Source organism: Galeopterus variegatus, unplaced genomic scaffold (genome assembly GCF_000696425.1).
Source record: "Galeopterus variegatus unplaced genomic scaffold, G_variegatus-3.0.2 Scaffold324, whole genome shotgun sequence".
NCBI lineage: Eukaryota > Metazoa > Chordata > Mammalia > Dermoptera > Cynocephalidae > Galeopterus > Galeopterus variegatus.
This window is the reverse complement of record NW_007726435.1, coordinates 524,721-550,682: the sequence shown is the minus strand read 5'-3', so window position 1 is coordinate 550,682 and position 25,962 is coordinate 524,721. Positions and strand designations below refer to the sequence as shown.

Below are 25,962 nucleotides of genomic sequence, written 5' to 3'. Positions count from 1 at the left end.
AGGCTTGCGATCCCGTCGCCGGTCCCCGGTCCGGTACGGGGGCAACACTGAGGGTTGCGATCCGTTGCCAGACACGGAAAAAAAAAAAAAAAGACAAAAAAAAAATAAATAAATAAATAAACACAGTTAAGATACTACACCTTTGCCCCAAAGAGCTAAAAATCTCTGAAAGGACGGGACATAGGCAGAGATACCTCCCACAGAGATTTTTAAAACTATTATACAGACAGTGCATGATTTGTGTCAATTGATCTGACAGTGAGAGCTGTGGAAGTTTAGTGCAGGACTGTACTCTGTAGACAAGTTGCCAGGAAGTTTTCTTGGAGATGGGGCTTGAGGTAAGCCCTGGGGCCTGTTGGCTTTGCCTAGATGGAGAGAAAGCTGTGGTCCTTTATTCTGGCGATGCTGCAGAGCAGGGCTGTAAAGGTGAATGTGAGTAAGCCGGGTCCAGTGAGCTCATTAGACAGAATGTTTCAATAGGCTAATATGGGAGTTGATGTCAAAAAGAAGTTAAGGACAGTGCAGAGGGTTGTAAATACCAAACTTAAGTTTTGATTTGAGTTAAGTTACTTAGTCTCTGAGTTTCCATTTCCTACTTGTGAAGTGGGAGGATTTGGTTAGTAGATGATCTTTCAAGCAATTTTGAGGTCTAACATGAAGAAAGATGTTGATTTTAAGAATTGATTTTATCCTGAAGTAATGGAGATCCATTAAAGCTATTCAGAGAGAATAACATAGTAATCTTAATTGCTAATATTTATTGATTATGTACTATATGCCAGACAGTGTTGTAAGCATTTTGGATTAATTAGATCATTTAATGTATACAACAACCGTGATGTAAATATCACCATTTTCACAGAAAAGAACTGACAGAAAGTTTTAAGTGACCAAAATCACTATGGCAGTAAGTGGTGGGACCTAGGTATTTTAAATCTGGGGCTTTAAAATAATTTTCCTGGCAGTAATTTAGATAGTATTTTGGTATAATTGATACAATGCTTGGTAGTGAGAAATTCTATGTGGGGAGTTTGGACTTGATACTTGCAGCTTTTCAGTGTGAGGTGATGAGGACTTAAAAGTGATTGGAAGAAAAGGGGTTAGAGTGAGAGAAATTTCTAAGGAAAAACCCGTAGGACTTGAGTGATAGTCATATGGGGAAATGTTGAAATGAAGTAGCTTTCTAGCCAGATTGGGGAGAATTAGCACATCATGAACTGAAATAGTGAAGTCAGGAGGTCAAGGTGGATATTCAGGTGAAAATTCAGTTCAGTTTAGATATACGAAGGAGGAAGAGAATAAGACACATTATTCTCAACAGATTACTGACCTGTTCAAGTTGCAGTTTGAGGGTACTGCAACTTGAGGGTACTGAAACCATTAGGGAAGTCTACCATGATTGATATTAAAACAAAAAATCAAAGGTCTTTAAGTATATGGAAGCATATGATGTTGCCTCCTCAAAACCTTTGACATAGGTTGTGTGTAATAATTGCATGTGTCTGTGTGGATGTATATATATACTGCACATACACACATGCACATATGCACAAGAATGTGGTTATTTTACACAGCACAAGGAGGAAGAAGGCATTTTGTTAAACTCTATACTGAGGAATTTAGACATGAAAGAATTCTGACAAGAAACGTTCTTAGCATTATAATTAGAATGTCAGCGGAAATGTGACAACACTTTTTCCAAGTTTCTGAGGAGATCCTGAATAAAAACATACCTTTCTTGCCTGCCTAGGTTCTGAACAAGTTGAGAAATAGAAAAACTAAACACATAGATAAAAATAAAATATTTTTTTACAAAAGAGGCTGGGGTGGAGCAGAAGACTCATTTGATAGGCAAGTGTGCCGATGCCTTTGCAGCTCACCTCGGTGTGCGTCGGGTCCCACTGGGCCAGGGCAGGGCTGCCCCTGGTGAGTCGGAGGAGAACGTGTACACTGTTCCTTATCAGGGTGGTTCCCAGGGAGAAGAATGAGGAGTGAGGTACTAAGCTCTGTAAATGTCTTAGGCTTCCCAGACTTCCCAACCACATAAGTCACTCTTCTGCCCTGGGAAGCATGAGTTAAGGGCTGGAGAGAGGCCTGGAAGACTCAGAGAAAAACCTCTCCTCACAAAGAGCAAGAGCAGGTTAAAAGCACTCCACCTCTAACTTAAGAAAAAAATAATTTGATCTACTTGAGATGCCTTAATTATAAGGAAGAGGTAAGGATTAGATGATTTTTCAAGGTCTTTGTTATTTTTGACCTATATAGTTCTAATTCCATGAATGTCTAAAGGGATTGCAGAGTGGGGGCTAATTTCCTGCTACCTGCTCCTAAGAATGAGGGGCTATGTGTCTGCCTTCCAGGAGGTCTGTTTTAATGATTAGATCCATTTTTTGTTCTTGGTAGCTTAAAATGTAAGATCTGGATACTATGAAATGTTTGATTTATAGGTGGGAAGGAACTGTGAGAAATATACACAAATTTTGCAAGCAAAATTCTGGCTTTAGTGGTACATGACAACTTGTGCACTTTGCTGTCATCGATGGCTTGGTAGTAAAAGTATATTTAGGGAAAAAAAGATGCATGCTTATTTTAGATACCTCTTCAGTCTGAAACTGTTGTCATTCATTCATTCACTCATTCCTTCATTCATAGAGATTTATTGAGTGACTTCAGGTTCTATTTTAGGCGGTGGGGAACTGTAGTGAAGGGAACTGATAAAATCCACGCCCTCATAAAGCTTATATGTTAGTTGATATAAAGAAACAATGCACAAATAAATATATAAGTAAAATTTATAGGATGTCAGATGGTGACAAGATTTGTGGAGAAAGGCAAAATACAGAAGGGGGACAGAGTGATGAAATAATTACTGTTGATCAGGAAAGACCTCCCTGAGAGGGTCACATTTAAGCGAAGACCTGAAGCAGTTGAGGGAGTGAACCATGCAGCTGTTTCAGAGGGAAGCCACCTTGGCAGAGGAAAAAGGTACAAAAACCTTGAGATGGGAGAACTTTGAACTTTAGCTGTGGACCTTGTGAGCTATTTTACTTTGAGTGAGATGTGTTTGAGGAGGAGAATGACATGATTGGATGCTTTAATTGTTCTCTGTTTTGGGTATTGCCCATTAAGGGGAAGAGCAGAAGCAAGAAGAGTTATGAAGTGTGTTCAGAACTCAGGTGATGGTGGCTTGGACTAGGGTGGTAGTAGGGGAGGTGGTCAGGAGCAGTCAAAGTCTGGATGTATATTGAAGGTAGAGTCAACATAATTTGGTAAAGGAATGGGTTTGTGGTACATGAAGAGTTAAAGATGGTTTAGTCAATTTTTTGGTCTGAGTTACTGGAAGGAGAGTGTTGCCATTTACTGACATGGGAAAGGAGGAGCAGATTTGGAAGCAGAAAGACTGGGAGTTTAGTTTTGGAAATGTTCAGTTGAGATACCTAGTGTTTATTCACATGGAGAGGATCTGTTGACAATTGGATGTATAGGAGAAGAGCTCACAAATGAAGTGTGGGCTACAGATGTACCACTGTGAAGGCATTCAAAGTCATGAGACAGGATGAGCTCACCTGGTTAGAGAGACTAGATGTAGAAGAGAACAGTCCAAGGACCAGGTCTGCAGCACTTCAGTGTTTACAGGCCATGGAAATAAAAGGACATGAGGATAGAAGAATGAGAAGGTGAGACCAGTGAGAGAAGGGGAGAACCAGAAGGGCATGGTGTCCTAGAAGCTAAATAAAGGGAAGAGAAATAACTCGGTCAGATGCTGCTCATAGGGCAAGTAAAAAGATCGAGTCTTGACCATTGGATTCAGCAGCATCTTGTCACTGGTGACCCCCCAAGAGCCTTATTGGAATGGGTTCAATACAGGACGAGAATGGGAAGAGAGGAATTGGAGACATCTAATAGAGTCAATCTTTTGAAGTGTTTTACCCTCAAGGAGAATGAAGGGATGGGGTATTAGCTGAAGGAGAATGTGGCATCCCGAAGGTTTTTTTTTTTTTAAACTTGGGAAATATGATGGCAACTTTATTTGCTGGTGGGAATGTTCTAGAAATGTGGGGATACTCGATAAATGAAGAGAGAAGATGGTTGCTGAAACTGTTCTTGAAAAGGCAAGAGGGCTACAGGGTGTCGGACACAAGTGGAGGTTTGCTCTTAGGTGAGATGAGATTCCATCCATAGTAGCAGGAGGGAGATGCACAGATGCCAGTGACTTGTGGAGAAATCACTGCATCTGGGTCATGCTCGGGTAATTATAGAACACAGTCAGGTTTTACAGTGGCTCCAGCTCTCTGTGCTTGTGGAACTTAGGGCCCCCAAAACCCTTTACATACTTGTTGCTGTGGCCCCTCAGCTGTCTCAGCTGACAAGTGTATAGCTTCCAATTTTAAAATTGAACATGATGTTATTTAAATGAGTAGCTAACTTACTTTTAAATTAGTAATAGCTAATATTTATTGAATTCTTTGCATAATCTCATTTAAACCTCTCACTAAACCTATGAAGCTGGAAATATTACTAACTTCCAGTTGCCAATTGAGGAAACTGAGCCTAAGAAAAAATAAAGAATTTGCTTATGGTCATAATTGACTCAACTTGCTGCTTTCTGGCATGGTAAATCATTCCTTAACCATAGGATGTACTACTTTGTGGAAGTAGTTGGGCCTGTACAATGTATAATTTTTGAATGTAGTAAGTTAACATTGTATATAATTTGGTTTGCTTATGTGATTTTAATGTCAGATTAAAATGCTTTTGGTAGTTTTGAGTTTCTGCCCACCACCCCATTTTTTTCCTGAAGACCCAGAATTTAAGAGCCTTTTACAGAAATTATTGAGGCTACAATAGGGAGAAAATTGGTTGACTGGCTGCAGGTAGCTAGAATGTTATCATTCTTGTGGTAGTTTTCCTTTATAAGTCATATCTTACATTAGAATTGACAGAAAGATGTTCCATCTATTCTGAAGTGAATGAGAGCATAGGAATAGTCTTCAGAGTCAAAATGATAAGAATCGAAATATCCCTTTGGCTTCTTGCTCGCTGTGTGTCAGGCCTTCTAGGTCTGCTTTCTCATTTATAAAATAGGGATAATAACACCTAGCTACTGTGATTGTTGTGAGTATTAGAGATGATATATATTCAAGCACAAATCACAGTACCTGGTACTTAATCTGCTAAAAAATGGCAGGTGACTGCCATTGTCAGTTCCTTTGTCAGTTCTCTTAACTATCATCCAGGAGATGGTAGTCCAAGGGGTTGTTAAGTGCATCTGTTTTCTGATTGCCTTAATTCCCAGCGGGAAGATGACTCACTCAGGGTTTAAGTTTGTAAACATTTCTTATATGTACTGATAGGAATGACTCATTACTTAGCACTAGGGAAAATAAAGTTTTGTAGAAATACACCATCCTTATTTTGAATAAAAATTCAGAACATATTGTCTGACAGTGGAAAAATGGAACTTTCCCAGAGAATCTAGGATGTCTAGTTTACTGTAAGCATGAGGCCTTGGGTGTCCTCCTGGGTGTGAAGGAGACTCCCTGCATTCTTCCTCAATTTTCTTGTTCTCTAGTCACTTAATCCAGGCATCAGCATATTGTCCAGACTTTGGTCATGTGAATTCCCTTTAGGGGAGAGGGGAAATCCATACACTGAAATTAAGCATTGCTTCATCCTTCTCTTGAAACAGTAAACTGGTGGTTAGAGAAAGAGTTATATTTGAGATTATTGGTGCAGCCAGATACTCATGGGCCTGGAGTAGTGTGTTTTGTAAATCCACATGGATAGTAGCATAGACAAAGCAAATGTTCTCCAGTTACCTGCATTCCCAACTTAATACACATTAAACACATCCAACTGACAAAGAGAGCCTGGCTTGTACAAATTCTTGTATTAGATGATGTTGGGAATACCAAGTTGAATGGGAAATTTTTTGTCCTCAAGGAATTCGTAATTGATTTGGGGTGAGTTTTGTCAGTCTGCATCTAAAGGCTTGATTCATCCCTTACTGTGGAAACTGTCCCTTCCCTCACTCTGCTCTCGTGACACTTGTTTTCGTTCCCTAAATTTCAAGTTCTTTCTCTAAACCAGAATTTACAAAAGTATTCACCATGGATTTGGTTGTAAAGAAGACCAAATCTCTTGTGTCTGTGGACCAGCCTTCATTTGACTCTGTTATAAGACAGTCCTTACTCCTTCTCTGCCTAGTGAATATTGATAAGTATGTTGCTTGCTCTGTGCATTTAATAAAGAGAGATATTTCATTTAAATACATTGGTCATTATAAGTGGCATTAATGATAACAAACGTGCACACAAGGAATGTAAAGCACCTTCATTTATCTTCTAGTACTTTACACATTGTTTGATGTATTTAAAAAGCAGGTAAATAATGAAAACATAGTGATTCTATATGGATACTTTAAGAGCAGGCTGGAAGTTTTATGAATCACATACTCTAATGCTTTATTGGATGACAGTACATGCATTTTCTATAGATGAACAATATTTGTGAATCATACAATTTTTTCAAGGCACTTTAACACACTACAAGATGAGTTTTGGGCTAGAATTTTGAAAGTAGGGAACTTTTTAATTCATGTTCTCAGATTTTCCTTTTCATGTTTTCTTTTTTCATCTTTGTTGTCCTTCCTGTTTCCTTCTCCAGTATCCACTGTCCTCTGGTTTAAAATCATTCCTTCGAAGGGATAAATGGTTCATTTAATGTGTTGTCTTTCCCGGGGCTGTTTGCATTTTAGTAGACACAATATTCACATCTGGCTAAGCCAGGCACAATAAGTTCTAATTGTGAAATTCAGTTGACAAGTAAGTGGCTACCCAGGTTGTAAGTTGGGCTTCAAATACACAATCATATTCAAATGGGTGTCTATCCCATGAATGGAATATGGAGCAAAATGAAAATACCATTCCCTCTTGACTAACCAGCATCTGCATATTCAGTTTATAGATTATTATCTCTCCTTTTTAACATTCTCTTCATTTTTTGAAAATGAAGATTTATAGGGCATAACATGATATAGCAGAATGAGAGTATGGACTTTGGAGTAAAACTTGGATTTATATCTGAGCTTGACGGTTGTTTGACCTTGGACACGTACCACCCCCTGAATCTCGGTTACCTCACCTGTGATGTGTGGTTGTTAGGGTGTTTATGATAGAAGAAATGTGTATAAATTACAGCACCATAAACTACAGTGTATAAATTACAGACCCATGATAGATGCAACATAAGGTAGCTATTGTAATTAGTATGAATTCTAGGATTTCTATACGGAGAAAATAAAAACAACCAGGAAAGAATTTCTTTTACATAATAGAAATTTTGTTAAAAGCTTGTAGCAGATGTCACTTATGCCAATAATAAATTAATTGGGGGTATGTCTTGATTTTAAGCAAGCCAGACATAGTTTATGGAAACTTACTATATTCATGTTCTCAAACATATAGATGAAATATGAATATTCATAATGTAATACTTTTTTTAAATTAAAAAATGATTCTTTGAACAAAGAATTACCTAAAGTGCATTTGAGAAGTGATTTGCATTTTCAAAATTTAATATTTATGAGATGATTCAGGAATATATTTATTATGCAAATTGAGGTGCAGTTTTGTGAGTAGGGCACTTTATACCTATGTTATGTCCTCCTGTGTTCTCTTGTTGCACAGGGCTCTACAATTCTTTTTTTCATCCCACAGATTTACCAATAAAGAGACAGAGAGAGTATGAGCTGGTGACTCCAGTCAGCACAAATCTAGAAGGACACTATATCTCCCATATTCTTTCTGCAAATCACAAAAAGAGGTCAACGAGGGACTTGTCTTCCAACCCTGAGCAATTATTCTTTAACGTCACAGCATTTGGAAGAGATTTTCATCTGCGACTAAAGCCCAACACACATCTAGTAGCTCCTGGGGCTGTTGTGGAATGGCATGAAACATCTCTGGTGCCTGGGAATATAACCAATCCCATTAATGACCATCAGCCAGGAAGAGCTTCAGAAAGAACCTGGAAAACAGAGCCTTTGCAGACTAACTGTGCTTATGTTGGTGACATCATGGACATTCCAGGAACCTCTGTTGCCATTAGCAACTGTGATGGTCTGGTAAGAGTCATTCCCTTTCAAGTGTATGTGTTAGCAGGTGCTGGGAGTACAGCATAGCTTCAGCATGGTTTGGAAGGTAGAGGTGGAAAGGAAGCCTCATTGTTATATTTTAAGTTCAGGAAAAAGCATTAGAAAGCATTTTACTGTCAGAGATGTGTACCTTGGCTTAATTTGTGACATGACAGCATTATTCCAAGAAACAAAAGACAACTATTTTAGCATTTTTCATTTGTGTCTACTTGTGTTACACTGAGAGATATTTCCTTATTATTATTTTTTTTTCAAAGCTTTCTGAAAACTTTCTAAAGGAACAGATTCCTCCAGAATGACAGTATTTCACTTCTTATGTGGAAACTTTGGGTATTTTCTTAAAGAAAGGGTTTTGAAAGCATTCTTTAGATACCTTACAGAATGCTAAAGTGGGAAATGAGCAGATCCTCTGTCAGAATCTGTCCAAATAGCATTACTTTGTGAACATGAAATGCTGTTCTCTGTGGTAGTTTCGATTCATTTTTTTTCCTTATTTTCAAATAAAATACCCATATATTGCTTTTCAGTTTTGTGAAAAGCAGTAACCAACTCTTTTTACACACTTGGCAGACGTGAAATATTTTTATTTGTTTTGTATCTCTAGATGTTATTTGAAAATTGTGCAATGTTTATGTCTCTTCCATTCACAGTTGACACCAAGTCTGTTCAAAAGGAGCAACCATTTTTCTTCCTATGGTTATCAGGCTGCCATTTCTTGGGAGTTCAGAGCTTTTAGTTTTGTTTTGTCACTGCCTCTGGGAGTTCTCAAAATATTCCTTACATTCCTGATTATAATTATTCTACTTTGGTCCCTGATGATAACCTTGAATATTCTGCTATTGTCCTCTCTATGTATAGACCCAACCCAATGGAGTTATGATACGATACGTTTTACCAAATGCTGGTGAGTTCATTCTGTTTTAGATTTTATATTTGGAGTCTTGTACTGACTCTTGACGTTATAACTGTATAGCAGTTAGACAGACTCTTGATGTTCTAATGGTGTAGCAGGTCCAAGTCTCCAACTAGAACTCCGTTAGTTTTGGATCCACATCCTCACACTTGGTGCTGGACCATCTTCTGGGGTTTGAAGACATAAGGAATTTCTTAAATTCTTCTCCTTCTACATAAAGGATTGAACAGAAATGAATTAACTTGTCATTGAATTAAAAAAAAAAAAAGCACAAAACCACTTTCTAGGAAAGAAGACTTAAATAAGAAGTTTACATTCAAGTGTTGACTGAGAGAGCCTTGATTCAAAACTGAGATATGAAAGGAAGTCAATTATACAAAAATCTGTTTTATAACACTTTGGAGTAAAATATCTTGAGTATAAATCTTAATTCGTTGTTATTTTTTAATTTTATAGCATAAAAATTATGTACTTTTTATCTTCTCAATTAAGATTTGAAACAGGATACTGGCTTGAAAATCAGTTTGTGGAAGGAAAAAGGCAAGAAAATAGTTTTAATGGATTATCACAGTGATTTTTAAATCTAATTTAGTGACTAATGTTATCGTACATGTCAAATATCTAATCATAGATACAGAAATTGGGGGCAATAACAGTTGTGTCATAATAAGGAAGAGGAAAATATATATAAAGCACGAATGAACATTAATAGGATTGTTTAATTTCTTATTTTAAGATATGGTGTTAACTACTGACATCATGTATATGTCAGCATAATATAATATGTGTGTGCTTGTGCGTGTGTATAAAACTGAACTACAAGTATTCATTTGCTCTATTCTTTGATCCATTAATTAATTAATTAATTAATTAAAAAATATTTGTAGGAAGCCAGTTATTAGATAAGCACTATTTCAGGCACAGTGAAATGGTGAACGAAATAATCACGGTTACATCCTCATGGACTGCAAAGATGTTAAGTTTGTCATAGAATTTAAGTCCCAAAAATATGTGGCCAAAAAAAAAAAAGAAAATATGCATTTTTAATATATGAAAATATTTACATAATTAAATATTTTTATATAAATACATTATAAGATATATATAATATTTATATATTTTTCATATGTATTTTATATGTGTATATGAATCATGTTTACCTTAAATTGTGGTTAAGGAAAGTATCTTCTGGAGAGATTTTTGTGAATGGGACAATTTCTGTGCAGCAAGAAGTGGCCCAAACCTTGATTTTAATCTAGGAAAAGTATGGGTCTGGCCTAATCAGGCAGTGCTGACTATGTGGACTTGCTCAGATGGAAACCTTTTCTAGAGTTTCCAGCTCACAGCAGCTGTGTGCCAGGAGGAAGAAAGAAAATGGTGGCAGAAAGAGAAGCAGAGTTATGGAGAGTAGATCAAAAAATTTGGATAATACCAGTGGTTGCTTCATTGAGGTCGGGATGAATTATTAAAATTGCAGAAGTACATTGGGCAGGATAAGTGCTTAACAGAGATGCAGTGAGAAGTTTAATTGATGAGAATGTGAGTAAATTTGGCTGATCAGCTGATGCCCAAACCCTTTCTATTCCTTCAAAATGCTATGTAAGGATGTAAGCTTGCCCCTCTTTACCTTTAGAGAGGTAAGTAGAGACACTGAGATAATGCAGATGCTGGAGGATTAACCTGGTGGTATATAAAGCCATTACCCTGGGAGGCTCTGGGATTATAGTCAAATCCAAGTTGTCCTAGTAGAAAGTACAGCCATTTGTGGCCTAAAAATACTGATGGGAAAATCTCTGCCCAGCAATCATATAGTTAAGTCTCCTGATATGGAAGAGAATGCCACTGAAGCCCTACCTGGATCGGAAATTTAGTTATTTTGATTAGGTTAATTTCAGACTGGTGCAGAAGGGATTCCAGTGATCTGATTTTCTGCATGTGTCCTTTCAAGCTGTGGCACACAGGGAGCAGCCACAGGTATTTATTCTTCACTAAGGTTGGAGGACTCATAGCAAGGCCCTCTCTACGGATGAAATCCTTACCTCTTTTTCTCTTCTGCTGCCTTGTCAGGTGCTATGTGAGTTTGAAATGGGCAGCACACCAAACGAAATTAATTTGTATTAAACAGCATGCTTTTAAGTTAATTAAAAAAAAGCAGACAGAACTAACTACTCAAAGTGTGCTCCACAGTCTCAGGTTTGTGACAAGATAAATACAGTGTGACTAAGAGTTTAGAAACTTCTATAGCAATTTGACAGTTATTGTATGTGTATTGGGTCAGTAATAATAATAATAATAATAATAATAATGATGATGATGATTATAAAATGGGTCCAGTGTTTTGTGTCTTGTTTTTTCATTTTATCTTTTTAGTAATTAGTTTTTATTGTATTGAATTGTATTTATTTTATATGTAAAAAATATCAATCTGAAACTGAGTGGGGAGAAAAGACAGTTTGAGAAGTAAGCAGTGACACTTAGCTGGTTTTACCTACTTGGGACATCAGAAATATGACTGAAATAGTCAGGTAAAGTCTACCTATTCAAGGTGACTGTATGAAATGACTGCAGGGAGGGCACTTTAACATAGGTTTTATTGAAGACGACAGAAAAATGCCTTGAGTGACATATGCAGTCATGGTCTGGAATGTGATCTAGACACACATACTATTCAGTGGATTTCTGAAATCATCAAGGTCTTCTGCCCAAAGGAATTGACAATGATTCTTATCCAGTGTGACTAAGAACAATATCTGTTCTTTTCTAGAATTTATCCTTTCCTGTTCTTTGTCAAGATTACTACTTATGAATGATTGCTAATTCTTTACCAATTACAGCTTTATTCTTGCCCCAATCTGCCCTATTTATATAGGTAATAATTACTGAGCTATTTAATCAAGAATTGTCCCCAGTTCCTGACAGCATACAACCTAGAACAATGCCCCATTTCTTTAGACCTTTTTCAAAATTACCCAACCAAAGCCCAGATTGTGTTAATAATAGGTTCTTTCTAACAGTCTCTTACTGAGATGCTCATGGTTCCCTCTACTGTGCATTCTCCCTCCCTGCAACAGTGGTAGAACTTTAACTTGTCAACTAAAGGTGTGCTCCTGGTGGTCTTTGGCTGGAGGGTGCTGACATGCTTTACTTTCTGCTTTTATACATCTGAAGTGAGGTCCAGTGGTCAGGAGTCATGGTGATGGCAGGCATTTCACACACTTCTTGGTGGGAAGACACTTCTGACTGAGAATCCCAGATTAAAATAGATTTCTTCCACAGAATCCTGGCATTTGCTTTGCAACACCATTAAAACTCCCCTGTGAGTAGTGGCAGTGCACTTTCATATTTTGTGGTCTACAAATTTGCCAAAGTAAAGGGTTGTTTGGTTAGTAGGCTTTATGTCATGTGTTTCATAATATAAAGAAACTCATTTTTTCTAGACTCGCTAGAACAATATTGCCTTGTTAATTCCCCTAGATTATCATCAGAGGGAACTGGTTGAGAGTAAAAGAACTGACTAGCTAATGGCTCTGCTGAATCACCCAGCTCAGTGATTTCCTTGTAGGCTAATTTTACAATCAAGAGGGTTTATCTAGGACAGAAGTTTTCAACTTTTTTTTAATCACTTGTAATTCTTCCTTCAAAGGAAATCACTAAGGGCTGTATAATAAAATATGAAATGGATAAACTCAAGAAAATTCTGGTTAAAACATAGGTGGGAGATGCTCTTTCTCCTTTTTCTCTTCCTTCTACCCAGCCCTCATTGCATACCACTGTTGGGCTTCCTGAAGCATCTAACAGATTTTTACTGGTAGGGCAGGGGTTCTTGGAAGCTGGAGGCTAACAATTTGGGAACTATAAACAGAACTTCTTTTCTAGAATATCTGATAGTCATAATATCAGAGGCATTTTATCCTTGTTATATTTTGGGTAGGGTCCAATGAAGTCTTTGTGAACAATTGTAAACTTATAACAAAATCAGCCCTAGTTTTCTGCCTTAAGACTTTTGCTATGGAATTTCTTCCATTCATATTCTTGCCATGCCTATTTCAGCAAGTCTAGGGGCAAAGCTTTTTTTTTTTTTTTTTTTTTGCAGGGTACTTTAAAAAAAGTCTATTAAGAAAAATATGAGCCAGTGTGCCTGTAATTGAGAGCATTTGACTGGTGATTACTAGCTGTGGTACAGCTCGATCTGGTAAATAAAATGTTTAGTACTAAAAATAGTACAAGTTTGTGGCTATTTTAGTAGATGATAGTAGATATAGAAAAGAGGGTTTTTGAGGGCTGATCTTTAGATGTGGACGTTTGAACATTTGCTTTTATAACAAGAACCTGATCTCTAAAAGCCTATGGCCTCCCACCTTTTCCTCCTATGGAAGATGTTTATGGAAGGTGTCATTTTTTTTTTTTTTTTGATGGGACAAGGAGGAGGTCTGTGCTGCCATGGTTTACATGTCAATTGAAGAGACCTTAGAAGGTCTGAGGAACAAAGGACTGCAATGTGTGTCATCTCCAGGTACTTATACCAGGCTATTTTAGCAATGCAGGATTAGAAGATTCTCAAAGCCCCTATACCCTTTAATTTCCAGAGGTAGAAAGAAAAAAGCAGCAGGCATTGGCCACTTTCAAAATGAAGAATGGTGAGAGTCCTCTGGTTTAATTAGCCTGGAAGAACTAATACTGTGACCTCATTGCTCCTTACTTGATGTAGAACCAATAGGATGTGCATATAAATGTATGGGAGCAAATTTCTTAGAGGAATTGTCTCCCACGCTAGTGAAGGCTGAAGAGTCCCACGATAGGCCATCTGCTATCTGGATGCCAGTAGACTGGCTCAGTCCAAGTCTGGAAGCCTCAGAACCAGGGAAACTGATGGTGTGACTCTCAGTTAGAGGACAAAGGCCTGAGAGCCTGGAGGTGCTGGTGTAAGTCCTGGAACCCAAAGGCTGAAGAGTCTCAACTTCAGATGTCCATGGACAGGAGAGAAGAGTGTATCCCAGCTCCAGCAAAATAGAGGGATTTGTCTTTTCCTCCTTTTTTATTCCTTCTGGGCATCTAGCAGATTGGATGATGCCTGCCCATATTGAAGGCAGATCTTTTTCACCCAGTCACTCAGGGCCACATACTAATCTCTTCTGGAAATACCCTCGCAGGCACACCCCAAAGTAATGCTTTATGTGGTTTCTATGTATCCCTTAATCCAGTTAAGTTGACACCTAAAATTAACCATCACACTTGAGGTTCTGTCAAGCAGTGACCCTTTGAGAGCTGACAGTATTTACCGAGTTTTATGGGCCTGTCTATGCCAGGTCTGGGCTGTTGGACACATTATCTACCCTGCCTCCTTCTTCAAATATATAAGCAACCAGTTTTTGCTTATTCATGATACAGAGGGAAGGTTTGGCATAGTTCTTGATCATTTTCACATCTCTAATTTGCATTTGGCTAGAATCATACATATGTCAAGCCTTTTCCAAATTTTTTGTCTGTATTTTTCTTGTGTGACTTTATTTTATACAAAGACGATTATCTAAGGATAGGTCTTGGAATAAAGTAGAAATGAAAAAAAACAAAGTAAAACATGCTTTCAAATTGTTAAAATATTTCTTTATTATAGTTATTTTGTAATCTAAATTATGTTTGTTTATGAATACCACCTATTCCTGTTCATTATTTTATTTACATCAATTTGTTCATGAGTTTTTCCTTATCTTCTCTAACTTTGATATAGTAATTTTTTAAATGAAATTTAAAGATGGTTCAAAATTGGGAAAAAAGTAAATATTGTATTGAAAATTTCTCATTGGATAGACATGGGAAAAGAGAAAATAAAAGGAGCACAGGAAATCTATTTTCTTTCCATTCCTGGTATGAGAAGTAATACTTCCTATTCTTTTCAATGCCATGAAAACCATGACATCATTATATCTAAAATAGGTTAAAAAAGATACCCAAGAAATGCTTTAAGAACTGTGAAAATAGGCTGATCCCATCTTAAATATTTTCTTCTGGGTAAATTATACTTAAAAGAAGAACAAAAGCACAGCATAGAACTGATATGATGCCTTTGTGCATAATCATGCTTTGAGGTCTCAGAGTTCTTGCAAACTGATCCGAGCTTCAGGGTTCCCAAATGCAAGCTCTGTGTTGTTCATTTGGTTTAATAATCTTTGGTTCTAGGACTACTGATCCAAGTTAAAAAGCATTTTGAAACACAAGTATTTGTAAGCGCTATACTGCTTGCTGTGGTGAACACTGAGGTATGGCAGTCGCGACCTTTGTCTTCAGAGAGTACTAGAAATAATATATGCAGAAGTGCAACCAAGTACCTGTACACAGCAGAATGCATTAAATGCTATAAGACTGAAGTAGATGAAATGTGAGAGTTTAGAGGGTGGATAGATTATTTCTGCCCAGGATTGTAGAAGGCTTCATGGAAGAAGCAATATTTGTGATACCAGAGAATTGAGAAGATAAATATGTATGTCAGAGTAATTAAGGATGATGGCAGGGATGGATGAGTAGGAGGAATGCAAGCCTCTGAAGAAGGTAGGAGAGCTGTGTGGGAGTCTACATGCGATGAACTCTAAGAATGGGGAGAAGATGGGATAAGTTGATTTCATGAACTTTATAACATACAGTGACTACACTAGAGAGCCAAAGTCATCTTGGTCAGTATTTACCTGCACATAGAACCAAATATGTTACAAAAGGAGTAGAAAGTAAAAGGAGGGTTAATTCTCTAGATGGAATCAGATTGAATTCAGTGGGTATGTGTAGTTGATATTGTCAGGGTTGCATAGGCATTCAGGCTGAGAGCAAAGCAAGGATTCCTGTTCCTTAATTATTTTGGTTTTCTTCATAGAACAGTTTCTCTGAAGTCATGATCCTTTTTCACTGGAGTTTAGGGAAGTATTTCCCAGTGTCTTAGTACATTCCTGCTGCTATAACAAAGCATCTGAGACAGGGTAGTATGTAAAGGACAGAAATTTACTTCTTACATTTTCTAGAGGCTGGAAGTCCAAGATCAAGACACCGTTAGGTTCGGTGTCTGGTGAGGGCACAGTCTCTGCTTCCAATATAGTGCCTTGCCACTGTGTTTTCTGGAGGGGACAAACACTGTGTCCTCATATGGTAGAACAGACAAAAGGGCAACAAAAGGGCCCAACTAGTTCCCTCCAAACCTTTTTGTAAGACACTAATCCCACCCTTGAGGGCAGAGTTCTCACAGCCTAATCACCACCTAAAGGCTCCACCTCTTAATACTGTTACATTGGAGATTCCAATGTGAATTTTAGAGGGGTACAAACATTCAAATAATATCACCTAATTATATTTTTTTTCCCTAGAGTTTATTCCTAAATGTTTATCTGAGAGAGTTATGGAATTTGATTTGCAAAATCTGCGTTCTTCCATCATCTTGGTCCCTCAACCTCTCAAGTTTGATCAGTTAAGTACCCCCATTTAGTGAGCTTCCTTCTGTAACTGTAAATTTCTTTCATCTGGCAGGTTTCTTCACTTTTTCACTGTACAGACAGTTCCTGACTTCGTGCAAGTTATGATTTTTCATCTTTACACTGGTATCTGTACAACCATTCTGTTTTTCATTTTCAGTACAGTATTCAATAAATTACATAATATATTTAGCACTTCATTATAAAATAGGCATTATGTTAGATGATTTTGCTTAACTGTAGGCGAATGTAAGTGTTCTGAGCATATTTAAGTAGGCAAGGCTAAGTTATAACGTTTGGTAAGTGAGGTGTATTAAATGCATTTTCAACTTACGATATTTTTAACTTAGGACGGGTTTACAAAGGACATATCTCCATTGTAAGTCAAGGAGCATCTGTATTTACTCTGTATTCAGATTCCTTACTGTTTTTCAATCTTCAAGGAGTACTCCTAATATTTTTTAGTGATTTTTGTTTGTAGTACACTTTCAAAGAAAGTAAAAAGTAGAGCATAAAGGATAATTTCATTGTTACTTAACTCTCAAAAACAAAACAAAAATAACCCGCCAATAAATTATTCTGATATTAGACACCATTTTATTTTATGTTATTTCTAGTATCTATATTATATAGCTGTATATGTGTGTATGTATGGGAATATATATATGCATACATATACACATATGTTATACACTCAAATATATATGTGTGTGTATATATACATAGATATATATAGTGGTGGGGATTGAACATGCCTCCAAAACTCATTGAAGCTCGACCCTCAGTGTAACAGTGTTAAGAGGGTAGGAAATCCAATTATGGTATTTGAAAAATGAGGCCTTTAAGAGGGGATTGGATCATGAGGACTGGTGCCCTGGTGAATATATTCATCCATTAATGGAGTAATGGATTAATGCTTTAATGGGTTATCAGGGAGTGGTCCTGAAGCTTTATAAGGAGAGGAAGTGAGCACATTATCTCTCTCTTGCTCATGCCATTCTCTCCATGTGATACCCTGGTTGCCATGGGACCCTGCAGAGAGTTCCCACCCAGAAGAAGGCACTCACCAGATGTGATCCATGGACCTTGCACTTCCCAGCCTCCAAAACTGTAAGAAATAAATTTTTTTCCTTATGAATTACCAAGTTTTAGGGATTCTAAGCAACAGAAAATGGACTAATACCATACATATGAGGGTGCTTCAAAAAATTCATGAAAAAACAGAATTAAAAGATAATACGAATCTTTTCATGAACTTTTTGAAGATTCTTTGTATATATGTATACATGTATACTATGTATACATGTATGTGTGTGTACACATATGTCCAAATGTATACATAAATAATTGTATGTATACATATATTTATATATATCTAAAACCATAGAAGAGAGAGACAATGTTTAATTAAATACTTTGTTTCAGAGACTAGTGACAATTTGTTGCTAGGTCACAGAGTTGGTAGTGGATCTAGATTGGTACATAGGTGTTTTAACAAAAAAACATGTTTTTTCTATTACCTCAGGCTACCTCACAATGTGAGTTGTTGACAAGGAGGCCATGACATGAATTAACTTGAATGATTTCATACTGTTAGACATATAGAGAGATTAATCAGAAATACAATTGAAAGGGGATATTTTAACTTACTATTATTACTCTGTAACAGTGAAATTGCAAAAAAATTGTGGCTGAAAAAATCAATGTACTTTTAATTAAAGTAGGCAGACTGAATGAATCTTCTGCCTCTTATAGCAAGGAGTTTTAAACACTTGGTATTTTTTTAAAAAATATTTTAGTGAAACATTGATTTTATATATTTGTAGGGTACAGATTTGAATACCAATACATGTGTACAAAATGTGGTGATCAAATCAGGATAATTAGTATACTCATGTTTACAAAATGCAATCAATCTTTGTGGCTCTTAACTAATTTCTTGATAACCCCCCCATCCCACTTCTAATAACCACAGTTCTGTTCTTTTTTTTTTTGAAAGTTCAATGTATTATTGTGATTCTTTCTCTTTTTTTTTTTCTTTACTTCATTCTTTCATTCTTTCAGTTCCCACTTATGAGTGAGGACATGTGGTATTTCTGTTTCTATGCCTGGTTTATTTCACTTAACATGATTTTCTCTACGTTCATCCATGTTGCTGTGAATGGCAGAGTTTCATTATTTTTTATAGCAGAGTAGTAGTCCATTGTGTATATATTCCACATTTTCCTTATCAAGTCATCTCTTAATGGACATGTAGGTTGGTTTCAACTCTTGGCTATTGTAAATAGAGCTGCAATAAACATGGGGTACATGTATCCTTTTGACATGATGATTTTCATTCCTTTGAGTATATACCCAACAGTGGGATTGCTAGATCATATGGCGCTTCCATGTGTAGTTGTTTGAGAAACCTCCAAACTGTTTTTTATGATAGCTGCACTAATTTACAGTTCCACCAATGACGTAGGAGGGTTCCCCTTTCTCCACATCCTCACCAGCATTTGTTATTCTCTGTCTTTTTGATAATAGCCTAACTGGGGTGAGGTGATACCTCAATGCGGTTTTGATTTGTGTTTCTTTGATGCTCAGTGATGTTGAGTATTTTTTTGTGTGTCTGTTGGCCATTTGTATATCTTCTTTTGAGAAATGTCTATTCAGCTCCTTTGTCTATTTTTTAACTGAGTTACTTGTTTTCCTATTGTTGATTTGTTTGAGTTCCTTATATATTCTGGATATTAATCACTTGTGAGATGCATAGTTTGCAAATATTTCCTCCTATTCTGTAGGTTGTATTTTCACTCTGTTAATTGTTTCTTTTGCTATGCAGAAGCTTTTTAGTTTGATATAATCCCATGTGTTTATATTTCCTTTTGTTGCCTGTGCTTTTGGGGTCTTGTTCATAAAGTCTTTGCCCAGTCCTACATCCTAAAGTGTTTCCCCTATGTTTTCTTTTGGGAGTTTTATAGTTTTGCATCTTGTATTTAAGTCTTTAATCCATTTTGAGTTGATTTTGGTGCATGGCAAGAGATACAGATCTAGTTTCGTTCTTCGACATATGGATGTTCAGTTTTCCCAGCACCATTTATTGAAGAGGCAGTCTTTTTCCCAATGTATGTTCTTGTTGCCTTTGTCAAAGATCAGTTGTCTGTAAATATGTGGGTTAATTTCTGGGTTCTCTATTCTGTTCCATTGGTCCATGTGTCTGTTTTTATGCCAGTACCATGCTATTTTGCTTACTATTTTTTTTTTTTTTTTTGCTTACCATTTTGTGTTAATTTTCATATATGGTGTTAGGTAAGAGTCTAACTTTATTCTTTCAAATGTGGAATTGAATTTTCCAAGCACCATTTGTTGCAGAGATTGTCTTTTCTTTATTCATCTTGGCATCCTTGTTGAAAATCATTTGACTGTATATGCAAGGTTTATTTCTGGACTTTCTGTCTATGCCAGTACCACACTAGTTTGATTACTGCAGCTTTGTAATAAGTTTTGCTATTAGGAAGTGTGAATCCTTTTCAGTGCCTCACATTTCTTTTTGATTTCTTTTTAGGGTTTCTATATCTTTGTTGATATTTCCATTTTATTAATTCCTCATTTTCTTGAATTTCTCCATGTCTTACTTTATTTATGTAAACATCTATAAGACAGTTGTTTTAACGTCTTTGTCAAGTAGATCCACTGTTAGTTTTTTTTTGTTTTTGTTTCTGTTTCTTTTTATGTACAGTGTGTGTTGGTTTATTTTTTTCCTTTGAATGAACCATACTTTTCTATTTCTTTGTGAGCCTTGTGATTTTTTGTTGAAAACTGGACATTTGAATCTAATAATGTGTTATCTCTGGAAATCAGATTCTACCCCTTCCCCAGGTTTTTGTTTTTGCTTTTATTGTTGCAGGTTGTCTGTGTTCTGAGGATTAGCCTGAGTTGTAAACTTAAGGCCTTCTTAAGTCTTTTCTGAGCCTGTGCCTACCCCTAGTCATGCATGTTGACTTTCAAATTTCCTTTGTATATTTAGTTACTTTTGAATGTCCTAATGTTCAATGTCTGGCTCCCAAAAGGGAAAAAGAGAAAAGCAAAGTGGTACATAAATGTGCTGTCTTCTTAAATCTCCTGGAAATCACTTTAGTTAGATAGGGAGGTGCTTGCAACAACGAGGGGTCGGTAGCAACAAAAATAGCTGCCCCTCTTTGTCTGCACCTCTATGATCAGAAGCATCAGTCAGTGATCAGGGCACAGATCCCTGATATTTGGAGAACAAGGTGTTTTCTGCCCACTCTGGCTCCTTTAGGTGTGTGCAAGCTCTTCTAGGAACATATGAACAGCTGCCTGCCACAGGGCTGGGAGGTAAAGATTGGTAACTGCTATTGTGCTAATGGCTGAAATTGAAATTAACCAAATTTGTCATTCAAGCCTTTCCCTGGAAATTTCGAGCCTTCAGTAAACTCCAGGGTTCTAATATCCTGCCATCAAACAGATTCTGTCAGTGCAATTGTTGTCACAGTGGGAAGACAGGTTCCTGGTACTTTTGGCTTCACCAGCTACCCAGAATCCCACCTGCTATATCCTACTTATATAAGATGTTTAAAATATATTAAATTTGGAGTTTTGTAGTGGTAATAATCAATAAACACCAATAAAGAGGAACAGTGGTCAAACTATTCTGAGTTGTGATTACTTTGGGAGAGCTCAGTTTGAAAAAATTTATATACCATTGATGACAGAAGTCAAACTTTTTGTAAAATGGTTGAGGGAGATGAATCATGTTGGGAATGCTCACAGTGTTGTTTTAGAATTAGATAAACCTGGACTCCAGTTCCAAGTTCACCACTCACTAGCCTCATGACCTTGAACAAGTTATGTAACTTTTGTGAGGTCTCTTTCCTTCAGTGAAATGAGGAAAGTAATGCCTGTCAGATCAAGGCCTTACAGAAAACATTAATGCGTCTTTCACACAGCCTGACACCTAGAAAATCAATGATTGTTACTGAAGTCCCTTTCCTTCTTTCGATTTGTCTTAATATTATTGATAATTATTTATCTTAATACTTTGTGATTATTAACAATAATGATTAAGTTTGTAAAATAAGATGCACTGCAGTTACCTAACTCAGCCTGTGAACTAAGTTCCAGAGAATATAGTCTTCCATGAAATGAAGACCTTGGTGAAAATCCTTATAATTTTAAGATTGTCTTTTCCACCTGATGCAGGGCTCCTTTAAAATCATTTTCTTTGAGGGCTACTCTAACCTCTGCTCTCCTGAAGACTTTTAAGGTTGGGGAACTCACTACTTCTCATCTCATTTATATATAGCTCTGCCATATAGAAAGTTCTTCCTTAGGTTGTATGTGGAAATATGAAGTAAAAAAATTTTATTCCACTTATTAGATTCTTCAGAGTTCACAAAGATATGCTGACCTTGATTGACTTCTTATTGTTGTTGTTATAATGCTTAAGTTTTATGCAATCAACTACCCAATTGTTTAGTGCACGTGTATCAAATGACCTCTGCTGTAGGAAGCATATCCCTTTAGGGGTATGATATAGCCCATCTGGAATGAAATTAACCAGGCATAAGTCACATTTTAACATCCTCTAAGGCTTTTAATTTTGCTCAAGTATTTTAAATTATGAATCTCAGAGTGAGACATTTTTGGGGTTGGAGATAGGCTTGTGGGGCATTAGATGGTATACACTGATTCAGAGTCTTCCCAGCCTTGTTCATTTCCTATCTCTTTTTGTAAGTGATGGTGGTTAATATGCTGCCTTATATCTGTATTTTTTCCAGTCTAGAGTCTTCTATGAAAAAAACCATTCATCAGGGAGTGTGCCTTCTCTACACCTCTGCTGGGGCAATTGAAGGGGATGGATATAGAGGTGGCATGGGGGTGCCTAACTCCAACTACCAGAAAGTATTTGAAAAATTTTTAGACTTGAATGGCATTATCAAAGTAGAATGGGGTCTTGGTAAGTTTTTGGTTAGCTGATAGGACTTTCTAACCCCAATTTAAAATGTTGGAGATTTCTGGAAGGCCTACTTCTGTCTGGTGATGTCCCTAAAAGTACAAGATATTTGTAGCTTGAGAGGACTGTGCTATTAGGTGCTAGGGTGTCATATGAACATAGTGGGACCCAATCTTAAAGTAGATTCCTGAGCATGTGAAGCTGAGAGAAAATGAAAAACAACACTTAATGAGAGAATTTGCAAATGTTAGCAACCCAAACTCAGTGGGAAGCTTTTTATTTAGAATTATCTGTGAAACATGATGCTTTCAACATAGTGATTGGAATCTTGGGGTAATACTTCCTTTCGGTTTGCAGGCTATTTGATCTTGCTTTAGAGTTTGCCAATATTTCATGCCTTCTTGCCTGGCTTCATATAGTCCTTCATTTTGCATACCTGTCTCTGAGGATAGTATTATCTGGCTGCCATGACAAGAAAGCAGACCAAGCACAGTGATGTGGGTCCAGATAAAATTATGTTATCATGAGGTCTCTGTTTGGTCAGCTGCACCTTGTTGCCACCTTTGGCTTCATCTATGGTACCACACCTAGACTAAGCATGTAAAGATGAGGGGAGACTCTGAGCCATAGTGGTCCTACACTCTAACCATTGATCTAAAATTTTCAGAGAGGGACCTCTTTTTATATGTTGTGCTTGCAAAAAAAATTAGGAACATGTTCATATATGAGAATGTTTTGAAATTCAGGCTGTATTCATGGCACGGCATTGTTTTTATTTCCCATACTGAAAAACTAGGAGTTTGGGTTAGATCAGGGATTCTTTTTGTTCCTCTTGTTGGACTGTATGCTTTGAAGTATTTTGTAAATCAGAAAAACTTGTAATCATTTTTTCTACCTTTTAATAATCAAAAACATACAAAATCACTGGTTGAAGTTCCCAGTGAATACAAATTACTCTCTCTGCACTGGTTGATTATCTGTTCCAATAAAGTGATTAATCACTGATAGACCTGTACCATTTTATTCAGCCTTATGAAAAAGTGACAGTCATTCCCGTATCTTCATTGCTGTTTCTATTGGTCCCTACAGGCCCAGGGATTGAAAATTAGGAAACTGTTGATTATTAGCTTTCTTAGATTCCATTGTGGACTGATGTTCTGTGACTAAGTTTGTGTTCTAATTTATTCTTATGGACAGTGCATTTCTGGCCAAGAAGGATGTCAAAGCATCACACTGACGATTATTTATTAATCATAGTCTGGAGTTGAAATTGTTTGTACGAGTTTTTTACTTTTCCAAACACTGTGATATGGTTACTTCCTAATAATTCTTTTTCTACTTTTTAAAATTTATTTTTAATCCGTTGAATATAAATATGTTGGGAAAATATAAGAAAATGGTCATGGCCCCTCAGATGTTCAGAATCTTGCCGAGTATTTGGTGTTAATAGGCACGTGTGCCCAGGTTATTCCTTGTTTATTGTCTAATGTAGTTGTGCATGTGCACCCAGGTGTCCTGGGTTATGGACTTAAGTAAAAAGTTTGAGCATCTCTGATCCACAGGGCCCCCTACCCCTGGGATGTCCCCAGCGGGAGGGGGTAGGGGGGAAAGGGGGAGGCCGCTACTGCTGCTGGAGGCTGTTGCTGCTGCTGCCAGTGCCACCCGGATGCCCTGAGAGGCCACTGCCTCTGCTACTTCTGTTACTGCTGCTACTGCTACTGTAAGCTGCTGCTGATGCTGCTGAAGACTGAGCTCATGTCGTCTGCCAATGGTTCTCGGGATCTTTCCCAGTTACTTAGCGTGGATCTGCCTGCGAGGGGTCTGGTGACCCATCCTGGCATGTGAGGGGTCTGGTGACTCAGTCTGTACAATGGGTTTGAAGGGTTTGAGCCCTAGCCCTGACAATACAAATGGAAAATTTAGTGCAACTAAAATAACAAAACATTTTCGCTTTAGTTATGAATTGCCCTAGCCATACAATTAGCGTAGCTATGGCCCTAACCTGACAAAATAAATCTTATGTTCTTGAAGGCTCCAAAGAACCTAACTGCTGTTACAGTTTTGGGAGATGTTTCAGCTTGACTTCTAATGAGATATGGAAATAAGCAGCCTAAAGAGAAATATATATACGTATAAAATATTAACCAATTTAAAATGTGTGTGTGTATATATATATGCATATAGGTATATTTGTTTATAAAGTATTGAAAGCAGAAGAAACTGTCCCTTGGATGGGCTGTTAGGAAAGGTGCCAAGTTACCTTGAGATAGTAGCTTTCCCTGGGAGAGCTTCTCATATGTCGCATTTGAGGTATAGGCTACTAGGGCTGAGAACCATTGTTTTTTCTGTAAAGGCCTCTAACCTTAGTAGGCATCAGGGTCCCCTGGAGGGCTTGTTAAAATATAGATTGCTGTGTGTCACTTCAGAGTTTCTGATTGAGTAGATCTGCAGAGGAACCTGAGAGTTTGTTCTCAGTTAGTGCCAGACTATGTACTCAACTGTTACAGGTTTGTGTGCGATGATACTGAATACTGGGTTTTCCCAGCTGACCTGCTTTTTCTGGTAAAGAATTTCAACTTGTTTTTGTCTGTAATACTGTCTTGCCCTTGCTGACTGCTCTGTCATAATCCCAGCCAGTCTGATTCAGCACCTGTCAGTTCCAGACTAGATTAACCACATACAACTACAACTTCCTCTCAAGTCCCCTTGCCTGTATTTTCCATGTTCTTTGGAAGCACCTGTGAGTGCCATCTCCCAGGCCATATTCTGGCAGAATACAGAAACTGCGTGGGCCTGGACAAGCCACTTAACATGTCTGATCCTCAGTTTCCTCATTTGGTTCAAGCAAAGATTTCCTGGTGGTAGGTGGAGGTTTGACGTGGATATTCATGTTATTTGGTGGCCAGTAGTAACTAAGAAGTGCTCGTGAGTTCCTAAGGCCATTTTGCTTCCAAAAACTGATGGAACTGGTAGTAGGGCTATGCCACGGGATCATACAGAAGCCATGAGATCTTCAATTGTCTTGTGCTTGAACAGCTTGTGGACCATCGCTCTTCTTGGGCTTCCATGAGTAAGCCATGCACTCTGTCCATACACCAGCTCTGTGCTTTACCCTGCCCTCTTCTGTATCTATACTTTCAGCCCAGATGATCTCATCTGATTCCATGGTTTCATATACTATGTGTGCAATGACGACTCTTGTCTGTGTTTGGCCCTGACCTCTCCTCTGAGCTCCAGACTTGTGTGTATATCCTGCTGCTTATTCAGCATTTCCACTTGGATGTCTAAATTTAACAGGGCCAAAGATCAACCCTTGATAGCTACTCCTGCATGCTTTTCTCCAAAAAAGAAGTTTGGGCCCTATTTCACAGGTTAAAAATCTACGCTTATTCTAGATTCCTTTTTTACCCCTCATCTCTCTGACTGAATACATAATGTCTTGATGTTTTTCTATAAGATGTGTTCTGAATGTACTTATCATATT

The 25,962-nt window shown here is 37.4% G+C and overlaps 1 protein-coding gene across 1 annotated transcript in view; it reads left to right on the top strand.

Moving 5' to 3' along the window:
- Window positions 1-25,962, top strand: part of LOC103586263 (A disintegrin and metalloproteinase with thrombospondin motifs 3-like) — a 133,118-nt gene that overhangs the window by 18,330 nt on the left and 88,826 nt on the right. Inside the window, exon 3 of the mRNA XM_008567492.1 lies at window positions 7,719-8,125. Coding sequence (XP_008565714.1) covers window positions 7,719-8,125 — 407 coding nt within the window. The remainder of the gene's footprint in view (window positions 1-7,718; window positions 8,126-25,962) is intronic.